Source organism: Parasteatoda tepidariorum, chromosome 7 (assembly GCF_043381705.1).
Source record: "Parasteatoda tepidariorum isolate YZ-2023 chromosome 7, CAS_Ptep_4.0, whole genome shotgun sequence".
Lineage (NCBI taxonomy): Eukaryota > Metazoa > Arthropoda > Arachnida > Araneae > Theridiidae > Parasteatoda > Parasteatoda tepidariorum.
This window is the reverse complement of record NC_092210.1, coordinates 51,525,810-51,548,673: the sequence shown is the minus strand read 5'-3', so window position 1 is coordinate 51,548,673 and position 22,864 is coordinate 51,525,810. Positions and strand designations below refer to the sequence as shown.

Sequence of the window (22,864 nt, the reverse complement as noted above, 5' to 3'; positions counted from 1 at the left end):
ATATATATATTCAAAAAATTCCAGCTCCGTTCACCTGATCATATATTAAAACTTATCAATACTCTTGCTCTACAGAAGAAATTGAATTTTGAGAGAGAGAGTGAGAGCTTAGATGATTAACATTACAGGGGTTTCAGGTTATTCCTCCTTATGTAAAAGATAAATAATAACTTTATTATTTATTAAATATAAATTATTTCTAATTTATTCCCAAATTTACTTTATAGGATGAAACTTATGGAAAGGACTGTCAAAATAACTGTACATGTGAGAAAAATAGTACTGAATTTTGCAATCACTTAAATGGTAACTGTAATTGTTTACCTGGTTACAAAGGTGAGAAACAAATATTTTTCACCACTTTAATACATAGAAATTTTATTACTCATGAGACCATTATAAAATATCAAAGCTCAACCAATTATAAATATTTTGCAAAATTGCAAGCATTTGTTTTATATATAAATTTTCTTGAGTGGTATTCAAATTAAATTATGCTACAGAATTTCCACAATTGTTTTATGCCCAATCACCTTCCCCATAATTAATGCATGACATTTAACGATTTTAAAGACTGAGAAAGAAATTGAAATGTAAATAACTTTCTCTTCAGCATTTCATTGTACATTTTATACAGTTTACACGCTATTTCAAGAGATTAATATGTAAAGATTAATATGTAAGCATTCAAGCAAGCTTCAAAGAAGGATTAATATGTAAGCATTAAAATCGATTTTAAAATTACACTTTTACAAACTGGAACGTGTATTCAAATACTCATCTACTTGAAATATAATTTCCTATTTTTAAAAATAATTTGACATAATTTTTCAGGCTAGGCATGGTAGTAGAAACCCTCCAGCACGGCAGCGGGTACTTAAGATAAATTTTCTTTTTCCTTTTAAAAAGCAAACAAATGGGAGAAAATTGCTGAAACTCCTTTTTAACCTCGTTACTTTTTAAGCTCTGAGCTTGTTTTAAATAAAAATTAAAAAGCTGTATTTAGAGAGCACCACAAGTGACTAAAAGTAAAGATTTTTATCCGTTACTTGATAATAGGTTTAACTGCATAACTTTTAAATGTATTCATTACTTATTCCATTAAAATTTTATTTAAAATTCAACAACGAAAAGTTAGTGTAAAATTTTTAAGGACTTTAAAACTACTATTTTTGTTATATGTATGTTAAATTAAACTAAGTTTTTACAGTAATAATCTCTGTCTGACTGCGTACTAGTCGCAGACAAATTTGAATTTATACAATAAAAAATGGTATACTCAAATTTCACCAAACTTTCTTCGTTTTTGACGAAACCGTTTTTTGATATATGCTCCGAGAGAGCATTTCGTCAAAGAGATAAAATAACTATTGTCACTTCTACGAGGAAACATATTTCGTTAATCTATTATTTTTCCAATAAAAGAGTAGTGCCTAACGTATGCCTAATGTATCTAATAATCACTTCGGCATATTGGTTTTCAATATACAACCGAGTCAATGTCTCCCTAACAACACAAGAAAGGTACCTAAATCAAAGAGATAAATTCCACCTATGCCCGAAGGGAGATTGAAACCGGGTTCCTCCTGGCACTTCTCTCAATGCATTAAGATGAGATTTCAAGTGGATGAGGCATTTTCGTCAGAAATTTGAGAGTTCCCGTTTTGTTACATACCTTATGATTTCACGACGAAATAGTTCTGAAAATTGAGAAAACCTCTTCCATCGGATCCTCTTCCATTCGTAACTGGTACATGTTAAGCATCTGCATTCACTTATTTGAATGAGTAATAATGTACCTGATACAGATCAAATTAATAATGTTTTTAACAATCCCAACATTCATTACGAATATATAATTTAAGAATATTATTTGAAAACTCTTAAAGGAAAATCATATTAAGCGACTTTTAATAACATTCCAGTTTTCAACAATAACCCTTATGCCATGATTAGTATTTTCACTACTAACTTCATCTATTTTTAAGTGACCATGGTTATCTATTTTACATTTTTTTTACATCTCGTCGCTTTGAAACTAAACCGTGGTAACTCAAAAAAGCAAGTTTCTCAGGAGAGCGATTTCTAACTTTTCAGGAACTTCCACCGCAGGTTGACTCGAAACTATGGCGACTGTTGCAAAATAGTTTACATTAAAAAAACCCTGCTTTTTTTAAACATTTTTCATTGAACCAGGCCTGATTCTTGCAGCATTTCTAATTTTGTGGTAATTTCGAAATAAGTAAAGGTACTTTGAGTTGCAACACTTTTCTTTAAAACTTTTATTGAAAGTGGAGAGGTATTTCGAAATACAACGTTGTTCTTCAAAATATCCTCCCGAATATTAAATATTTCCTTTCAAATTTTGACATTTGTGTAGGAAAAAAATCGCTCTCCTGAAAAACTTGCTTTTTTGAGTTACCACGGTTTAGTTTCAAAGCGACGTTATCTCCTCAAATGTTTTGTTGCAACTGGCACACTGCTACACTATTCCCTAAAACCAAGATGGCGAATCGCGCCAAAGCGATAACGATTTATCTGCCCTCTAAATTAATTTTATGGAACTATTAAGATAACACGTTGTTTCTCTAAAAGGGTGATTTTTTTACACAAAATGACCCAAATATCTCATTTTTCGATTTTTTTTGAGTTACTACGGTTTAGTTTCAAAGCGACGATCTTTTATAACTTTAGTCATAGCACCTGGCAATAACTTCCGTACATAAATAAAATAAAAAAAATTGCCACAAAAATGAAATACTTTGCTGTGGACATTTAAAATTTTAAGAAAATGAAATTGGTAGTAAGTTAATTTACCAAGACCACTAGCGTAAGATTAAAGATAAACTATTACTTCTCACAATCCTTCTGATTGCGCAGTAAAAATGAATTATCACAAAGAGAGGGTAGCTATTGTAGTCTTTCATTGTTATAACCTTCACTTTATCATCAGAATTATATTGTCCTCGAAGTTACCATCAGGAATGTTTACATTTCCTTAATTGGTGACCGAAAATGCTTCGCCAAACATTGTCGGGACCTTGTATTAAAGTAATTTTTAAAGCTGTTTTGCAAAAGCCTCCCGATTACTTAAATGCATAACAATTTGTCACTTTCTCAAACTTTTACACATTCTTACTCTAAGGTCTTCCTTTTTATGATATTTCGTAACAGCATTCGTTAAATTTTGATAATAATTTAATATAATTCATAATTTCTTCTTCCTACCTCAATATTCAAAATTAATAATTATTTCAACAGTAAATAATGCAGGTTACAAATTAAATCTCATTAAATATTTTTATTAAGTTATTTAAAATGTAAATTCCAATACTAACAATATTAGTTTCGAAAAATATCAGGTTCATCTTCATGGTTGGTCAGACAGCCCAATGTGGGCCAATGCCCTCCTCTGAAGATTTATCCATAAGGACTTCCGATTTATCTTTGATCTCCATTTCTTTTCATTAATTGTAAGAAAATCAGACTCCACAGAGTCAGCCCATCTCAACCGCGACTTTCCCCGTTTTCTTGCTCCAGTAGGTCTAAAAGCAATATCTTTTTTATTGTATTGTCATTACTCAATCGACTAAAGTGAGCCATTCTATTTATTTTTATGTATTTAATAATATTGAGTTTTTTATAAATCTTGTACAGTTCAAAGTTAAATCTCCTTCTCCAGTTATTGCCTTCATTTTCACCACCAAGTATTTTCCCGCAAAATCTTTCTCTCAAATATTGCGATACAATTTTTCTCCAGTTTTGTCATTGTCCAGAAGCATATGTCAAGACTGGCCTGACAAGAGCTTTGTAAATTGAGAACTTTGTTTTTCTAGAAGGAAACCTAGATTTAAAAAATCTTCTCAGCCCATAGACAGCTCTATTTGCCAGATAGGATTGGTTTAATGATAAGTTCATTAATTATTAATATACAGGAAAGAAGTGTGAAAAGAAATGTGATGCAGGTTTTTGGGGTATTCGCTGTGAAAATGCATGTGACTGTGGATATAATGTGACTTTTAATGAAGACGCATCTGGATGCAATCACGTGACTGGAGATTGCAACTGCCTTGCAGGATGGTATGGATCAAAATGCACTCAAAGTAAGAAAATATATATTGCATTAGTTCAGTTAATTTTTATGTCTAAATTTAGGGTTAGCCTAAACGATTCGATGGACGGTTTATTTACATGCATTAAACTTACCAAGACAGATAATGTGTGCAAAGAATACAGTCAACAAATTCTGTTTAATATGATCGTCCTTTGTTTCTCATCACACTTTCCAACTACTCTGCGAAATTTTCCGGATTAAATTGCAGAAATAAGAACCGGCTACTCAGAGTGCCTGTACTTTTCACCGCAAATTCGATTTTTACCGGAAAATGTTGCGGAGCAAAAAATTTCATGTACTTAACTGTAAAAATTTCCGTAAAATCACTGAACCAACTTAACTAATTCACTGCTTTGATGCTAATGAATTGCTTTTCTTTAACCCAGTCTTAATCACTTTAAAAAAAGTATTACTATAAAAATTACTGTAAAAATGAATTTTACGGATCATGCATTTAAAGAGTTGGTACTTTATACCGTAATTTGATCTGGAGTTTTTTACAGTGTAGCCCATTGAATAAAGATCTTTTATCGGAACAAATTTGGGGAAAGCTGAATTTTGTCAGTTGTTAATACCTACTGAAAAAGTATTTCCTCTAAATTTGTTATTAGTGGACAGCAATTTCATTTTTGATGATAAATTAAAAATTTGAGAAGAAATTGTCAAGGAATTCATTTATTTCTAATTATAATCATATTTTAGTCACTATTCACGCAAACTTTATCAACTTAATACCATTTTACTCCTGAAACATATTCCTTGCAATGAATGTCTCAAATTTTCTGAAAAAATAATATTCTTGTGTAAAATAGCTAAAACAAAATGACTTCTGAAGTGAAACAAGAATGAATATTAAATTTATATTTTTATTACATTTTGGGAACAAAACTTTCATTTTTAATAATATTTAAAAAAATATCAGAGTTTTTTACTTTTCAAACGATATGGATACTTCCTTTTAATATTAAACTACCCTCATATACTTTTCTTCAACCCAGTCTTAATCACTTTTAATCTATTTCAATTTAGATGTGTTCAACTTGAACAATGTAGCTAACCTCATGTAGCAATAGCATTACCTCAACCTCATACTAAGCAATTGCAAAACAACAAATTTCTCACTACTGGGAATTTGGATCATCACTTTTTTGCAACATTTTTAATCACAAATAAAATTATCATATTAAATTTAATACAATATTTAAAACAAAACGGTGTTTCAATCGTTTGTTTTATTTATATATTTCGGTTTTTCAATTAGTGACTCTTGTTTGCATCCTATCTCCTGTATGGCTAGTGCACATGATAAAATAGCTTCATAACTAATAAAACTTTTTATTTCAGAATTAGTATTTATTAATTCAAACAAAAGACTACACTGCTTTTAATATTAACAGCTTTATAAAATTGACTTCTTAAAGATCACTACATCTTAAAAAGGCTTCAGTTTTATATTTATTGCTTCTTATCTCAGCAATAAATTTCAGAATGGGCATTGAATCTGTTACACTTAGATTTAAGGGCCAATAATGTTTTATATTGTGGCACATTTTAGTAGAGATTTAAGTTTTTCACTCAGCAGTATTGATGCAATTAAATGCCATTAATTGCATAGTCAACTTTGTTCCCCAACAGCTGCAATTGTTTTATCTGTTTTTCACTCCATATTCATCTAAGAAAATTAAATAAAGTTTTCATTATCATACCATCATCTCATTACATTTATACCGCATATTACCTTTTCTGCATCGATAATTAAATATTTGCTTTATTACTAAAATACATTAAATAAGATAAAATGTTCTAAAAAATTCACAGTGATAAAAAGAGTAAAATAATAAGTTTTTTTTTAAATACAAAATAACTTTATTCAGAGACAAAATAAACAAATAACTTCAAAAAAAAGAACAATTATACTGAAGAAAATGATAATGAAAAACATATTATTTGATAATTAATTAATATTATTGTATGATTTCAGGACATTCGTTTTAATAAAATATAAATAGACAGTAGGGCATAAAATATAAATAATTGTCATGGCAAAACATTACTCTATATTTTACACTGCAAACCTTTTGATAATTTTTCATTGCAGGTTCAAAATATATTTAAATATATTGTAAAATTGTAAACAAATATTTGCAATCAATATAAAAACTAAACTACATATTTCAATATTTTGCTTATTTGTCTACTAAATAAATTAATTTTAACTTTTACCCAGTTGATTACATCAAATTTTTATTATTATTGAAAATGAATATTTAAACATACTGTACAACACAAGTCAATCTTAACCTTTCTATGTACACAACGTCAAAAAAAGGCACATTAATCTTCAACAAATGATATCTTTTTGACAATACGTTAACGCTTCAATTTAATATATTTTTATGCAATCCAAACAAAATATGTTTAAATAGTAAAAGTTAATATCAAAATTTTTTTTATTTAGTATTCAAGAGGAATTTAAATAATTTTATTCACTAGATGTAAATAGAAAACGGGATATATTCCATTTTCTTATATTATTTCTATTATATAACAGAGAAAAAATATTAAGAATTTTTTTTTTGTGCAGTAAAAGAAAACGAAACCAGGGAAATTCGTTACAATCATGAATTGCCATCAAAATACAAGGAACCTAGTTTAGCAAAAATGATCAAGGTTTCTCAAATAAGGTGACTAGGACATGTATTACTTCGACATAGTGATGAAAATCAAGTTAAAAGAAACAACCTTCGAAGCACCAGAGGCAAAAAGAAAAAGAGGAAGACCTGGAACAAGATGGTTACGTAGAGTAGAGAACTGGTTACAGGACTTGGGAGTTAATAGATGGAGGAATATATTATCGAAAAAATCTAGATGGGGTAAAGTGACTGAGACGGCCTTGGCCGGTAACTGGCTTTAGTGCCTAAGAAGAAGAAGATGCAAATAGTTTAAAAAAATATTAATAGATTTTTTTTTCAATACATATTTATATTAAAAAATATTTGATTGTAAATAGCTTTTATTTTTATTTCGAAAGTACTTTAATTTTCTAATTCAAGAATGTACATTTATAAATATGGAAGAGTTCCTTGTATTTCATTATTTATATAAAACGCTCAAAATTCTCGAACAAGTTTTGGCAACTGATGATTTTATTTAATATCTGTGTGATACTCTATGAAAGGTTATGATTGGTTTTCAACATATCTGAAATGCTTTATTCTAAAACCCTACCTTCAGTAATTCAACGTTTTCAAGCGAAAATATCAATTATTCTGTTTCGATTGTGTTGTTAGATATTGTGTTCGACAAAGATTCCAGTGTCAATTGCCTACTATGTTAAGTCTAACATTTTAGATATCATATAGAAATATGATACTGTTCAGTTTAAATGCATGTAAGTTAGAATTTCCTCCTCGAATGTAATATAGAATTAATTGAATTTAGTATTACAATAAATTATATTAAAGGAAATTGCACTGTAGTTTAGAACAACTTGGCGCATTTCTAAAACGAAACCCAGCTCTTAGTTCTAATTATTTTTACTTGCAAATTAATATTGTGTTTCGTACGGACGTAGTGTTTACAAGAAGATATATTATGTAAATATTTTGTAATATTTTTCTTACGTGTATCATTCTTGAAACAATTATTTGTAATTATTTCGCAATATTTCTCATGCCCTCCTGTAGATTTTAAATAAAAACTATGGGGGAAAATAGAAAAAATTAAAATGTAAAATGCTCTAATTAAAAAACTATTTAGTGAAATAATTGTTTGCATTTATAATTATTTCCTAATACTTTTATGATGTTGTCTTGGTAATAGAACATTTATTATTTCAAACACTTTTTAGCTTTTTTCTTTAAATTTTGTTAAAAATTTATATTTTTAAGTATTTGTTAATTGCGCAACAAAAATAATTATAAATAATGCCTATCTGTTTATTGCGTTGCTGATTTTCCATTGCACTCAATTCAGCATATTCATCTGAAGGATCATCACGCCAGCCAACTCAATAGAAGACGTCACTTAGTACTTGAAGAATAATATTTAAGCTAAATAAACGAGGCCAAAATATTCTTACTAGCGCACCATGTTATCAACCAACATCCAGTGCTCTAAAAAACCATGTGCTCTCTTCTCTAGTTTGATAGCTGTTCTCAATCTTTTTGCCAATCAGTCTTAAACAAAGTATCTCTTTGAGTTAGCGTAATGTTGCGAATTCTTGCATTTAAGTCCGGAAAAAACTTTTTAAACATAAATTACCCATATCAATTTTTTGGTTTTTACGGTTTATTTTATTAACATTTTAGAATGCCCAGCTAATAGGTGGGGAAAAGGCTGCCTCAAGGAATGTGAATGTCCAAATAATAGTTCATGTGATCCAGAAACAGGAGAATGCTTATGTTTGCAAGAAGAGCTTGAATCGAATTGCTTCAGACGTTCGTATGACTTTTCTTTTTAATGACAAAACTTCTTTTCAAGAGAGTTTCTTTAATCAAGATTTGAATTTTAGCATTAGTCGTCACTATTATAAATATTTTGCCTAAATGAGATTAATTTTACAGCAAAAATTCTTCTTACTTACGCTTTTATTCCTTCGAGTGAGTAAGAGTGCGACCAAAAATGTCAATCAATTTCCTATTAGATAGAGTTCTCAAAACTAAATTGAAGGCCCTAGCTAGCTGACAAAGAAAGTTTCAACATATTTTTGGCCTCTGGAAATTAAAATTTAATGCATTTTTATCACTTAATATAATTTAACATTAATCAGAAATCCGAAGACTTTCTGACTGACTAACTGAGATACTCTAACTTGATTTGTGCTTGATAAAAATGCAAGTTAAAATCGTTATCTGATCGCTATTTATCACTATATTATCTTCTCTTTGAAATTGTCAGTAGTTGAGTATTTTCCAGCTAACGGGAGTTCTCAAATTACAGTTGGAATTAGAACTGGAAAGAGAATAGTAGAGTACATTATTTTTGTGAAAAACTTCTATGAGGACAAAAAAGTTTCCCATTTCTTTCGACTTTGATCCATTAGAATTTTCGAAAAGAATGTCTTATATCAATGTTAGGTAGGACAAAAATAAAATTTTTTTCTCTTCAATTTTAAAAACTCAGTTCTTAAACAGTTTATTTGATTTTTTATCATATTGAAAGCTTAATTGGCCAATATCTGAATCATAACGTTAGTCATTATTGATAGTTTTTGTTTCAGATTCGTAGCGAATTTGTGTGGCATTTATGAAATTAAAGCAAAGAAAAATGCATCAATACTGCTTAATTAAACCATTCAATTGATTTTCCGCAATTTAAATTAACGCTTTTACTTAGAAAATCGGTCATTTTTCTGCATCATTCAGCGAAGGATTATAAAGGAAAGATTATAAAAAGGATAGATAAAAGATTACATAAATATTGAAAAACGAGATAAAGACAGGAAAGGATAAAGGAACATTTTATTCTTACGTGTCCCAATGTTTTATTCTTAGAGAGAAAAAATTAAATATTTGTTTCGATTGAAGAAATGTTTCCGCATGTATGCAAAGTGGAAATCTAACCAAGTTGCTGCTGCTAAGGGGATAGAGCATTTACCGGTTAGGGAGAAAACTCAGATTTGAATACAAGCGATGGCTGGTTGATATGACTTATGCTTCCAGCTCGCTCCGAACACTGTACTATCTCATTAAATATCATCAGTATTAGGCGGATCATGGGTTTGAATCCCTATGCTGTCAGGCAAATCCTGGAAGGGTTCGGTGGTTTTCGTATGCATATAAAGATAATGCGACTTAACTTTATCAAAAAGTCCTCTACGAAAGAAAATTTGTCCCACCGCTTGATCAAGGAGTCCCCTTGTCTTCTTGGTACAGTTCAAAATTGCAGCAAAGTTACGGAGTTGAACATTGAGAGTCGTGAAATTGGAATTGAACAACTGTTCATCGCCGGTTAAAAATCAAATCAAATTCTCTCTAATTAATAACGTTTATTTTCTCCATTAAAGACATAGTCTAGTAAGATAGAAGATCAAAAAAGATATCTCTGAGAGGCGTATAGTACCTACCCATAGTACTTACATATATAGTACCTACATATTGCAAAAGAGTACTTACATACTGTCATGGGGGAATTTTAATGACCTACGATCATAAATTTTATTGAGGGTATATTCATATTGCATTAGTGAATTCTAGATGACCAACGCAAAGACTGTGAACACTGTAGTTCCTATTAGTTTTTAGCATCGGAAAAGTTTGCAATTTAAGGATTATAGGTCATATTTTGCCATTCGTCCTCCTTCATGAGGAACAAATATCTATGCAGTTGTAATATTTTGGTCATTGGAATGTTTGCACTAAATACTAGATTTAATAATAATATTCAACATTACAAATTTTTCTTTTTTAAATACACAGATGCTTTAATTTGTAGATAGCAAGAAAATTATTTAATTTGTAGATAGCATTCTAAAATTAAATAATTTTCTTTGAAAATATATAATATATATGTTTAGCGTTTTTATATGTACTTGACTTGTATAAAACGTGTTTCAATATTGATTTATAAGAGTCTTATAACTGTTTCTAAATTTCTACAATTTTCTAAAAATTAATATTAGTTTCAGTTTGCTCTGATGGAGTTGATGGAGTTTGTAATTTTCAATATAATTGTCCAAACGACGAGGCATGTAATAATACGAATCCGAACAGCTCATGTGTATGCTTAATAAATGGAAATGGAACCAAAGGCACAACTAGTGATTATTATTTAATATTTTAATTTGTTTTTGTATTTTGACTGTTTCTATTTTTTAAATTATTTTTATTTTTATAGAAAATCAAAAGCTTAATATTTCCGTTAGCAATAAAATAAGCGAAAGTCAACCTTGAGGCAATAATTCTAACTAACTGATTAAATTTGTTTAAATTATAAATATTCTCTTTTGTTGGTTTATTGATATATTTGTACACTTTAACCTCACGCCTTCAGTTCATTAAATATTTTTCATTCTACAAAGTTAAAAATTAAACTCTATCGATAACTCATGCGTTCGTAAACTAACAAAAACTTGTAAGAGATAATCAATGTATCTAATATAGCTCCTTCTCCTCTATATTTTTCAATTAAAACTCCCAAATTATTTGAAGTAGAGAGAGCTGATTATCCGGACCAAGCAGGATCAAACACGATTTTAACTACGAAAAATTCAGGTAATTGGACAACTTTAAAGAACGGCTATGAGAATGTTTTTAAGTAATTTTCATTCACACTTTACCCAAGCTTAGGATTGGCAATTGTAGTTATGCCTATTAGAGTATATTACAAATGACGTATTTAAAAGTTTAATTGTTTTAAAAAAATTATTAAAAATCTGTACCCTTAGTAGAATCTACTTGTCAATCACCTTGAAACTGGGCGGAAAGAATGCGTGGTACTATACAAGGTCACCGAAGGACAAAAGATTCCATTTTTCGACCCCTTTCAAATATTCCAAAAATAAGAAGAAAAACAAATCGTAGCTTTTTTTATTTTTATTTATTTACTTATTTATTATTTATTTTTAGAAAGTGGGAAAACACATAGTACTTGAACGATTTGGATAATTAGACAATCCGGTAATTCAGCGTTTGGATAATCGGTTCTCTATTGTAGTGCAATTATTTTCATACGATAATTTTGAAGGAAATGTACTTTTCTTAAACATATGCCAATTAAAAGAATTATATCTAAATAATCTTTTGTACTTTGATACATATTTGATTTCAGAATTCAAAGTCTTAAATTTTTTTTTAAAGTTTTTTTTTTTAAGTTTTATTTTTTTTTTAAATTTTTTTTTAAAGCCCTTTTTAGAACTTGTAGAGAAATTATTGAATAAATTCAACATGTTAAAAAACGGATTTTTAAACAAGATATAGTTTTTCTTAAAGTACATATAGCTCTTACCGTGTTCTTTTTTTAAATTATCAACGTGATACTTTAATGTAATGACTAAAACTTTCAATGTCTGATTTTTTGCAGATACTTTAAACTTAAATGATGGAAACGAGACACATTTCCCCATCATGGTGGTTGCAGCAATTTTGATTGCAATTTTTATATTGTGGTCTGTGGTAATGATAATTGGCATTACTAATTCAAAGCCAATTAGAAATCCAGATATTGAATTGTAAGTTCTTTTTTTCCCGATTTATGCAGGTCTTGGTGCTAAATAATTAAAAACCACATTTTTTTTCGATAATGGCATTTTTTATATGAAACTGTTCCTTTATGATGTTCACCGATAGTTTCTTTCGCAGTTTATAGCTTTTAGACTAGATTTGACACTAAAAAAAGTATTGTCGATAATGCCAGAATTTGATAAAATGTACAGTGTTTTTGGTTCTAGGGGAACTCCGAAAAGCTGTACGTTTTATCGTCGTATTTTGGTAATGACTTTGGCAAAATTATCAATAAATATGCTTTTATAGTATGATAAAATTTGGTAATTTTATTAATATACTTTGGATCATGGGGTAAAAACCATTTATTTGATAAAATTTACTTTTTAATTTTGTATTTTTTTATTAAAGGTGAGGCTATAAGAACTATAATTTTGAAAACTACAATTTCCGATAGCGATTAAGTTGTAAATGTGAAAATTATTACATTAATGGTTTAAAAACCGTGCATTTTAGCTTTATTAGCCAGAATTCTAGTTTTTGTTTTTACCTAAGTATTATTATTGTTCAGTACGATAATTTAATCAGAATTTTTTTCACCGTGCAGCACAGAATAAAGAAACATTTTTTTTGCGTGCATGAAAACCATAGTGCTTAAACTAAAACTTTTTTTTCTGATTAGTTTGTAAAGTGTGTTTCATCATTAAATTGATCCATATTTTTAATTTGTAAGATTATTTGCCATGAGAACATAAATGTTGGTTATTTCTGAATAGATTTTTTTATGATTTGTATTTATAATCTAAAACTTTAGGCCTATTCTTCATCAAAAAAAGTTACAAACTCTGATAAATTATTTTTTTGATTAAAAGCGTGCCAAAGGAGAATATCACGCTAAATGTTTCCCTAAATAGTGTGCCAAAAATGTATCAAAATGATTTTCCGAAGTTGAGTTCAACTGATTTAATTTTTATTCATCATTTCCTGAAATTATTATTCCCGGTAAATTATAGTTTAAAATATTTTGTTCAATCTTTACCATACGTTATATCGCTTTACATAAGAAGCATTAATGTAGATTTTTCTATTGTTTCTTAACTTTTTTTCATGTACTTAAACTCTTCATGCAAAATATTGTCAAAATTTTTATAGGGATAAAGCTTTGAGCTAACCTGTAAAGTTTGAGATTCTCCATCCATTGTGAGCTTTTTATTAAGCTGTTTCAAACTACGTAACTCTATACAGACATTATCGAAAACTGTAACATTTTAAGTTCATTAGTTCTAAGTTCAAGTGAAGAAAAAGAAAATGAAAGAAAAGAAACCGAATTAAACGCTAAATTTTACTTTCCCACCTTTTATTGCTAGTTTTTGTTTGGCATATGAATTTTTCTATTAAAAGAATTGTTTTCATCTTATCAGAATTGAAGAACGAAGGGGAAGAACGAAGGGGAAGAAGGAAGGGGAAGAACGGCTTCTGTTCATAAAAACTGATTCTAAAAAAAAAAAGAAAAAAAAAAGTATTCACGAATGTCACAAGTATTTATTTAAACCCCAAACTTAAATAATATCAAAGCAAAATTTACATATTTGATGTCGAAAAAAAATTATAATTTAAAATTTCTTGAACAAGAATAGTATTTTCGTAAAAATTCTACCCCGCTTTCTCAGTAGCACCCCCGTCATTTTCGTTTTTGTTGTTTTTGTCTACGCGCGTATAGGAACTGATTTTTACCTACACCACGACTCATCTGCACCGTGTAATAACTCTCAGGAAAGAAATTTTTTTTTATTTCGTTGATGTCCTTATTCATATTGATTTCCCATCTTCAAAAGGCAACAGATGGCAACCCAAATGTCATTTTTGTGTAAAATCGGCATAAGTTTGGTATTCAGTTGTGAGTTAACAATTTCGTTTTCTTCATAACGGTTAAAAACTTTTATCATTAATAATTACTAAGGAAATAAATAATTTTACAAACTATTTTAGTGACCTGATATAACATTTAAATATTAGTTTGCATGCTAATACAATATCAAGTTTAAAGGTTTCTTTCCAGGATTTTGAAGCTTCATGAAATCTATCTTTATGAAATCTTAATTCTATCATAAAAAGTGTTTTCATGGATAACAAATGCAAAAATTTAAAATTCAATTTGTATCTATAACAAAAACGAATGCATTTGATTCGGATAGTAGGGTTCCATGACATACAAAACGTGGAATTTCTCAGTTTTTCAAATTTTTTTTTTTAGTTTTTTCAACCAGTTTTGCTAAAAGTCAATAGTAATTGTGGTATAAAAAGTTCAAATTATTAAAATTATTATTAACCTATTATTGTTCATTAAGGGTAAAAAACATTGGTATAATGGACATAAGGCATTTCTTTTATATGAATGAAGATGTAGAATATCTTAATAAGACAATGAAAATGTTGTGAGTGAAGATGATATTGAAGAACAAATGAAAATGTTAAAGTAAAGATGAAGTAAAGGTTTAAAACGCTTGACATGACTGGGTCAAAAATTTATGATTCTGACTGTCATAGATTTTGGATTTTTGAATCTATGAATCAAAAAGATTGTCACACCAGAAGCAGATCAGTTTTCGTTTCATTGTGTTCAACAGCGATTTAAGCGAAAGAGATTTCATTAAAAAAGAGTTTGTAAAAACATGCAAAAAAGAAAAGAGATTTATCATTGAAAAGCCCGAAGCTTTGAAAAAACTATTTCTTATTCTGATTACTGCACGGTTGAAAAAGAAGCAATAGATTATTATAGCGAATCAGCATACCATTGAGAATTTTGTAGTAGAGTATTTGGTTACATAACTTAGAGAGGTGTCTGGTAATGTTTGGAACATAAATCTGACACAAGTCCCCACCTCTTTGTTTAATTTAATATTTATAAAAATCTTCTTGGTTTTGTAATAGTGATGCAAGCAGCACTGCAACTGTCATTGAAAATCAAGCATTGCCAGATTTCTTAAGTGATGAAAGCTGCACTGCAACTAGAAATGAAAAACAAGTATTACCTGTATTCTCAGGTAAATCAAATATAATTTTTTGCAAGCTAATGCAATTTTTTTAAAATTTCCATAACACTTTTAAAGCTTTTTTAAAACATTAACTAAAATCTTATGCTCATATATAGGTGATTCTTTTTAAACATGACAATTCGGACCAAAAGGTTTCTTCAAATTTTAAGTCTTCAAAATAATCTAAAAAATTTTTTGTATACTTTTTAGTTACACTTATTAATATCTTACAGAGAGCAGTGTAGTTTATTGACATTTGCTCGAGAAGAAAAATAAAATAGAAATTCACCAAATCTTAAATGCCAGGAAAATGACATATTAGCTTAGAAGTATAAAAACAGTCATTTTAAGTTAATAGTAAGTAACTCAACTTAAGCCTTTATGTTAGATGGACCACAAATTGCTTAAATTAATTCTTTTTATCCACTGTTGAAAGAATCAAAATTTTTTCTGCTGATATATACAGAATAAAATTGTGTATAATAATCAAACATGAAATAAATAAATAACTTTGATTACATCCAACCATATTACAATCATACATAAACTTGGTATTAGGTTAATATTTGTTTTTCCTCCTTACAGTACTAGCAGTTAAAAAAATTTCTAGTAACACTTCAATGTCCTGGAATTCATAAGCCAGGAAAATGACAGCCAGGATAATGACTAATTCGCCATTTTACAGCATATAACTTATCTTTAATTTAATATTTTGGCCGAAGACGTTTACATTCTGCAGAAATTCTGCTGAAATTACATTCTGCTTTCTTAAAATAACTCAGATTAATCTATGTAGTTTATGTTATTAATGATTTCAAGAAGTCAGGAACAAACACAAAACCTACTCATCTGGAAAAATGTTTTGAAATAGATTTTGAACCAGAAAATTGGTTCTTTATTCATGCAGCAAGACATGATCATATAGGAGGGTATCTAATAAATCTATTAACATAAGATATTGATTGCTGGCTCTATCTATTTTGGCTAAAAACCACTAAATAAAAGTAGCCAGGAAAATGACAGATTTTCTTGGGACAAACAAATTATTGACAGAAAAAATTATTTTAAACGAAATTTTTGTAAATAATGCCTATTTTTTTATTAAATTTCTAAAATTTTTTCTCGCATATGAAACTAAAATTAATTAATTAAACTTAATTAATGAATTAATATTTGGAAAAAAACTGTATTAACATCAAGTGCCGCTCACGAGAAGTTTAAAAAAAGTGTATTTGAATTTGAGTGGAAGAATAATAAGTATTTTATTAATGATTGAAAACTTGAACAAGATATAGGGACAGTGTGAACTAATTGTAGGAATTGAATAATTGTGTTGAGAAAGAAAGAAACATAATCAATGTGACTCTGCAAAGAAAAATGCAACACACTAGTTAAAATCTATACTTTTCACTGCATTATACAAATATTACACGATTTTATTCTTCAGGGCAACAATTTGAGAATCCCATCTATGAGGAATGTGAAGTGCACGCGATTCCTTCTTCAAAATCAGCAGCTTTTTTGACTCCGAATAGATTATCTATGAAAAGTCCCGAATCTGCTATTCAACAAAACTGTGCATCGAAAAATGAAAAGAAATTTTCAAGTTAGTATATCACTTAATATTTCATAGCCTTTTAATGACACTGTAACACTAATTCTAATTTTGAAATATTTGCCTAACGACATTAGAAAAACGTCTAGTGTCTTGTTTAACTAGAAAAAATGTCTTCAAAACACACAGTCCTAAACACACAGTGAGAAATTCCGGATTAAATTACTGAACATGTTACGGAACAAAGAATTTGATGTATCGTAATTTTTACAGTAATAATTGCCGTAAAATAGCTAAATCACTGTAATTAAATAAACATTATTGTAAAAATTACGATATAATAGTTTACGGCAAAAATAGATTTTACGGATAATGCACCCAAAGAACCGGTACTTAATATCGTAATTTCTTCAGTAATATTTTACTGAACATGATGATTGCTAACCTAAATTTTATTATTATTATTTTATACCTTTTGTATTGAAAATGTGATTTTGAAAGTTAAATAACGATTGTGGGTAAGGTAGATGCATTCATTTGTTTGACAGGATATTACAGAGTAGCGTTTTTTCTCCTTTTCTTGCTTACGCTTTGATTTTTCACCACCTCTCTAATTCCATAATTAAATTCTTTATTATTGATAGGTGCAGTAGAATAAAGTAAAGTATCATTATGCCAGAAATTTTCCGTTTTTTAGCCTTATTCATGCAAATTTTGCTAAGAAATTTTGCTAACGTGAATCTGTTAGTAAGATCGACTAAGGTACTTCCAAATTATTCTGTTTATTTTATATATTGCATATTTTTAACGTGTTTATTTTATGATAGAGAAAAATTGTTCATAAAAAGGAAAAAAAGTCTGATTTTTTTAAGAGTTGTAATTCTACATTTCAAATGCAACAGCCAATGTAACTGTTTAACGCTTTGCAAAATTAAAGTTACGCTGGTATCGAATCCTAAGTGTAGTTTCAAGGTGGCTCAAGATTAGCAAAATTTTACGTTAAATTATGTGATATATTTTGTTAGAAATTTATGCACACTAAAGGATTAATTATGCATCCCCACAGATGACCATAATATATGGGCTGCTGTTTTCAGTAGTTTGCTTACACGTGCTCTTGCAGTATTTCATGCTAGCGAGAGTTACATGTTAGACATTTCGTAAATTGCTAAATATATTTATACTTAAAATGATCACTGTATGGGTAAATTAAAATAGAAAAAAAAATCCTGATAATTAGAGTAAGTGGCTTAAATTACTTTACTTATTGTTTTCTCTAGATTTCTTACACCTGCCTATGTAAGACATTGCGCTTACAAGAAATTAATTTGATAGCTTTTATAAACATGTAAAGCAAATTTACTTAAAAAATTGTCACTGAATAACTAAATTAAAATAAATTAAAAAGTGTGCTAATTGAATGTTTATGCATGTACTGATAGTTTTGGCAACTTGGCTGTTTTCGTTAGATTGCTTACATAAGTCCATATAGGACTTTTTTTTCACGAGTTTGATTCAATAGTTTTTATAAATTGTAAAATAATTTTAAAAGTGAAAGTAGTAGCCAAGTATGCAAAATAAAAATAAAAGAAAGAAAAGTAATCGGTACAAATGACAGTTGTGCACGTGCGTTTATGGTTTTTCACAACTTGCCTGATTTCATTAGTTTGTTTGCTCATGCAGGAGTTTCGTAGGTTTAGTAGGAAAAAGAGCTTGGAATGAAAACGTTACTAGTATGATAAGACGGTTCAAATACTTGTGAATAGTTGTTTTTATAATTTTGATAATAAATGGCATAGTCATTGAGTAGGTAAATTTATAAAAAATAGCATTATTTGCAAATGTACACAATTACAAATGATGTTTATATGGATTGATGCTATGTTGCTTCTGTTAGTTTATTTAAACATGTCCACTTAAGATTTCGAAGGATTGACTAGATAATTTTCGTAAACATACATTTCAAAGTAAAAGTTGAAATACTGCTTAGTAAGTAAATTTTAAACAGAAAATAAAGGTGCTGTTTACTGTACTTGAGTATTTAAAAACTTAATATTTAACGAATATTTTAATAACTTCGCAACTTTCGTTTTCAAATGTAAGAGTTTATTTTTATATTAGTTACACCAGAAAACAAATCTATTTTACATTAACATTGCGCAATGCTGTATTTATATTAAATTTATAAAAAATATCATTTTTTACTTTTTTTAAAACTTTTTTAAAAATTTTTTTAGATGAGGAAGATTTTTTCTCGTTTAAGGGGAGGACAGCCAAAAAGGAATTTTCGGCAAATGCTGTTGCTTCGTACTCTTCATCAAGTAAGTTTAATTAACAACAATTTAGTGTCTAAAAAATAATATCAAAAGATAAATAAATTCTATAATTAAAATTTTTTAGAGCTTTGTGTAAGATAATCATTGCACTGTACCGAACATTAGTGAATACTGAATCATAATACCGTACAAATTTATTGCATCTATAATCAGGTTGAATAGCATTACATTATAAGTAAATCAATCGTGTGCATGTTTAAATGATATTATTGTTCAAGTTTAAAATTAAACATCGTTTACTAAAGTACCAGTAATGCAAATGGTACACTGTTTCGAAATTTTTTTAACCTAAAAATATTCCTTTAAATGAACAGAAAATTCGTATTTTACTAAATAAACATAATTAATCTTACTAAGTATTTTTTCGATTTAATTTTCTTTAAATAAATACTTAAAAAATCAATTGTATAAAAATGAAACCACAAATAAATGGGATCAGATTTTGTTTCAGTATACGTGCATAAAAAACAAAAGTCGTAATTAAAGACATTTTATTTCATTGATTTTCTATTTATTTTTATTTTTTTCTAAAAGATAAGTTTAGAAATACTCCTTTCGAGGTCTTTTCTAAAAGTTCTTAAAAATGATATTTTCGTAAAAGATTTTTAAACTTTAAGATGTTTTTGTTATTTTAGGAGATAACCAAGAAACAACTGATGAGAAAAGCGATAAAGTTTCATTATACAGAATTTCCATTTATGAAGATGCTAGAAATCTTGAAGAACATCATTATGAAAATTAAAATAGAATTTAATACAAAATAAAATAAAAAACAAACAAAATGTAATTAAAAAGGTTTCATTAGCATATTTTAATTAGTTCTTCTTAATTAAAATATGATAACGAAATCTATTTCATTAGGTTTCTTTGTTTTTACACATTTTAAGTGCAAGTTGCGTCAGTTTTCGTCCTTTACAACTTTTAAAGGACAAGATGGATCATAAGTCAGTACGGCGGCTCTTTGCTTTTTGTACAAGAATGCTAAGCGTTTAGGATAGCTAGTGGACGGTGTGGGGAAGTTAATTTGCATGCTGTTTCCATATGACCATAGCGTAAGCGTTCCCCATTGGTAGTCGGTGCCGGTGGTTTTTGCCACCGGGTTAACTTCGACGTTTTTTCATGATTTTTCGCAATACAATTTCCATAACCGAGAGTTTGACCTACTGTATGACCCTTGCCTTCAGTGTTAATTTCAAAATTTAATGGCAGCAAAGTCGAATTTCGAGGCAGCATATGAATCTGTCATTAAACACCAACCAATGATGAAATGATGTAAAATTATACAAGTTTCCGATATATATTTGGCATACATTCCAGCTGTGAGTGATGAAAACATTTGTTTCGACAATGGGGAAAGTGATATATATATATATANATATATATATATATATGTATATGTAACTCTCCCCTCATGTTACAAGTGACAATTTAAAGAAGAGACTGCTTACAGCTCCAAAAAACCGAGGCAAAAAGGAAAGTTTACTTTTTCCCCCATTTCTTGCAATGGCTCATAGTAAATAAGTTTTTTTGAACCAAAAAGCATCTTATTGCTCACATCACACTGGACTGTTTTTTTTTATAACTATAGCAGAAACTGTTTCAATAGTTAGGTCGGTTGCGAATTTCAACAGGCACCTTGCAAGTATAATGCGCCAAAAAAAGTGGATTACTTCGAATAGTTTTTGATTTAATGATCGGATTTTCACGTTCTAGGATTCAATCTTAATTGCTCGATAGGTGACTATGCTAATTTATAAGTGCAGACGATATTATAAGTTATTTATAAGTGCAGACGATGTATTATCAGACAAAAAAACATATTTCCTGTGAATAAACATGCTAATTGTTTGGACGGATTTAGATTTCTGAACCCCAAAATATAGGGAGCAGCTGCAATCTGGGAAATATGGCCCCAATAGTTTGGTCAGGATTCAAAGTTTGGACACTGTAATGATAATTTTTTGGTATTTCGCTGTATCCCGAAAACTTTTTAAGCGAATCGAAAAATTATAAATGCGAAAGTTAACTTTAAGAAAATATTAATTATTTTTGATTATTTTATTCAATAATGGTCGAAAAAATTTTGAATTATATACAACTTTTGTATCATTTTAAAGAATTTAATTTTACTTGAAAAAATACAAAATTTACGGGAAATCAGTCGGAATAGTTCTTGATAAATTGAATATCTAAAATGTCAGATACATAAAATTCGTAACTTGAAATATCGTATTCACTTATTATTTCTCATATTTGTGGTCTCTCCCTTAAGCCATTGAGTTTGAGTCCTAAAGCGTGAAAATCTAATCTATATCACAAGTTATTCAGGATCGTCCGATTTTTAATTTGCACATTGTGCATACATATTAGGTTGATGTTCGTTTTTATTGTAATTCTTGCGGGAATAAATTGTATATCTCAATAGATAAGCAGTTATGTTAAATAAAATATCTATATCATCTTGCCATTTGATATTATATTTGTGCTAACATTTATTCATTAGAGAACAATGTTACATTCATAATCAATCTTTTTTTTTATGCTAAGGATTATATACATTTGTAAACTGATATAAGCATTTGTAAACCGATATAAACATTCATAATTATGATTCATGAATTAATATATAATTCCAAATAAATATAAATGATACAACTACTTTTTCTCTCTCGACATTTTATAAAGTTAGTTATTTTTATGTAGTGAATAATCATTAATCTTCAAATACATTTTTATTGAATTTTTAAGGCACTGTCTTAAGCTACCAATGTGTAAAAAATGAATAAATTCTTCGAATGGAAAATTATTATTTTTTTGTTATCATTATTATTAATGATTTATTTGGATTTACAATTCATTGACCTGAAAAGCAATTTCGTATGTTTTCGTGCACAAAGCTTGTTTTCATATAAATTTTAACAAATATTTCTCTTAAGGCAATAGAAATTTCAATTTATCTCTTGCGAAAAAAAACAGTTTATACATTGAGTAAAATATAATAACAAAAGAAAACATATAAACTTATATTTTATGTTAACATAAGAAAACATAAATAAATTAAAGCTAAAATAATACATAAATTTATTAATCTATATTCTCGAAATGCTATATTATGTTTTCGTCCACAGAATGTAAATTTATTTGCTCATAAATTGTATAGAATATTTTTCCTGAATATTACAAGATGGAAATCTTATCTTAGTCTTTTGTAAAATAATTCGTTGCATTTTTGCCAGTAAAAAAAATCAAATAACCTTTACATTGATTCAAAAAAGTAAATAAATTGAAATTGAAATCACATTTAAAACATTAATTCAATTTTACGAAATTGTATTTCATCTTTTTAGCAACAATTTTTAATTTCATACAAACTTTCGATTTCTTTTTTACTCATTGATAACATTTTAGAGATTCAATCAATATCTAAAATCTTGTAAGTTGATCCTAATAAAACATAAATAGATTAAGTCATTCAAAGTTACTTTTCATTATTCAAAAAAAAAATATATTAACGAAATCCTTTGATATTTAAGTAATTAACTATAATTAGCGACAGTTAATGTAATAAAAATTATGATATTGATTTCAGTTTCTAATAAACAATTCTACTCACCAATTAATATCGCTAATTTTAATGGATATTGAAGATAGTAGCATATAAA

At 28.3% G+C, this 22,864-nt stretch overlaps 1 protein-coding gene across 1 annotated transcript in view; it reads left to right on the top strand.

Moving 5' to 3' along the window:
• Positions 1-22,011, top strand: part of LOC107453786 (multiple epidermal growth factor-like domains protein 11) — a 52,286-nt gene extending 30,275 nt beyond the window's left edge. Inside the window, exons 7-15 of the mRNA XM_016070735.3 lie at positions 228-336; positions 3,936-4,103; positions 8,425-8,553; positions 10,737-10,874; positions 12,137-12,284; positions 15,208-15,320; positions 16,759-16,917; positions 19,104-19,187; positions 19,838-22,011. Of these exons, the coding sequence (XP_015926221.3) occupies positions 228-336; positions 3,936-4,103; positions 8,425-8,553; positions 10,737-10,874; positions 12,137-12,284; positions 15,208-15,320; positions 16,759-16,917; positions 19,104-19,187; positions 19,838-19,944 (1,155 nt within the window). The 3' untranslated portion in view covers positions 19,945-22,011. The remainder of the gene's footprint in view (positions 1-227; positions 337-3,935; positions 4,104-8,424; positions 8,554-10,736; positions 10,875-12,136; positions 12,285-15,207; positions 15,321-16,758; positions 16,918-19,103; positions 19,188-19,837) is intronic.
• The last annotated feature ends 853 nt before the right edge of the window (positions 22,012-22,864 follow it).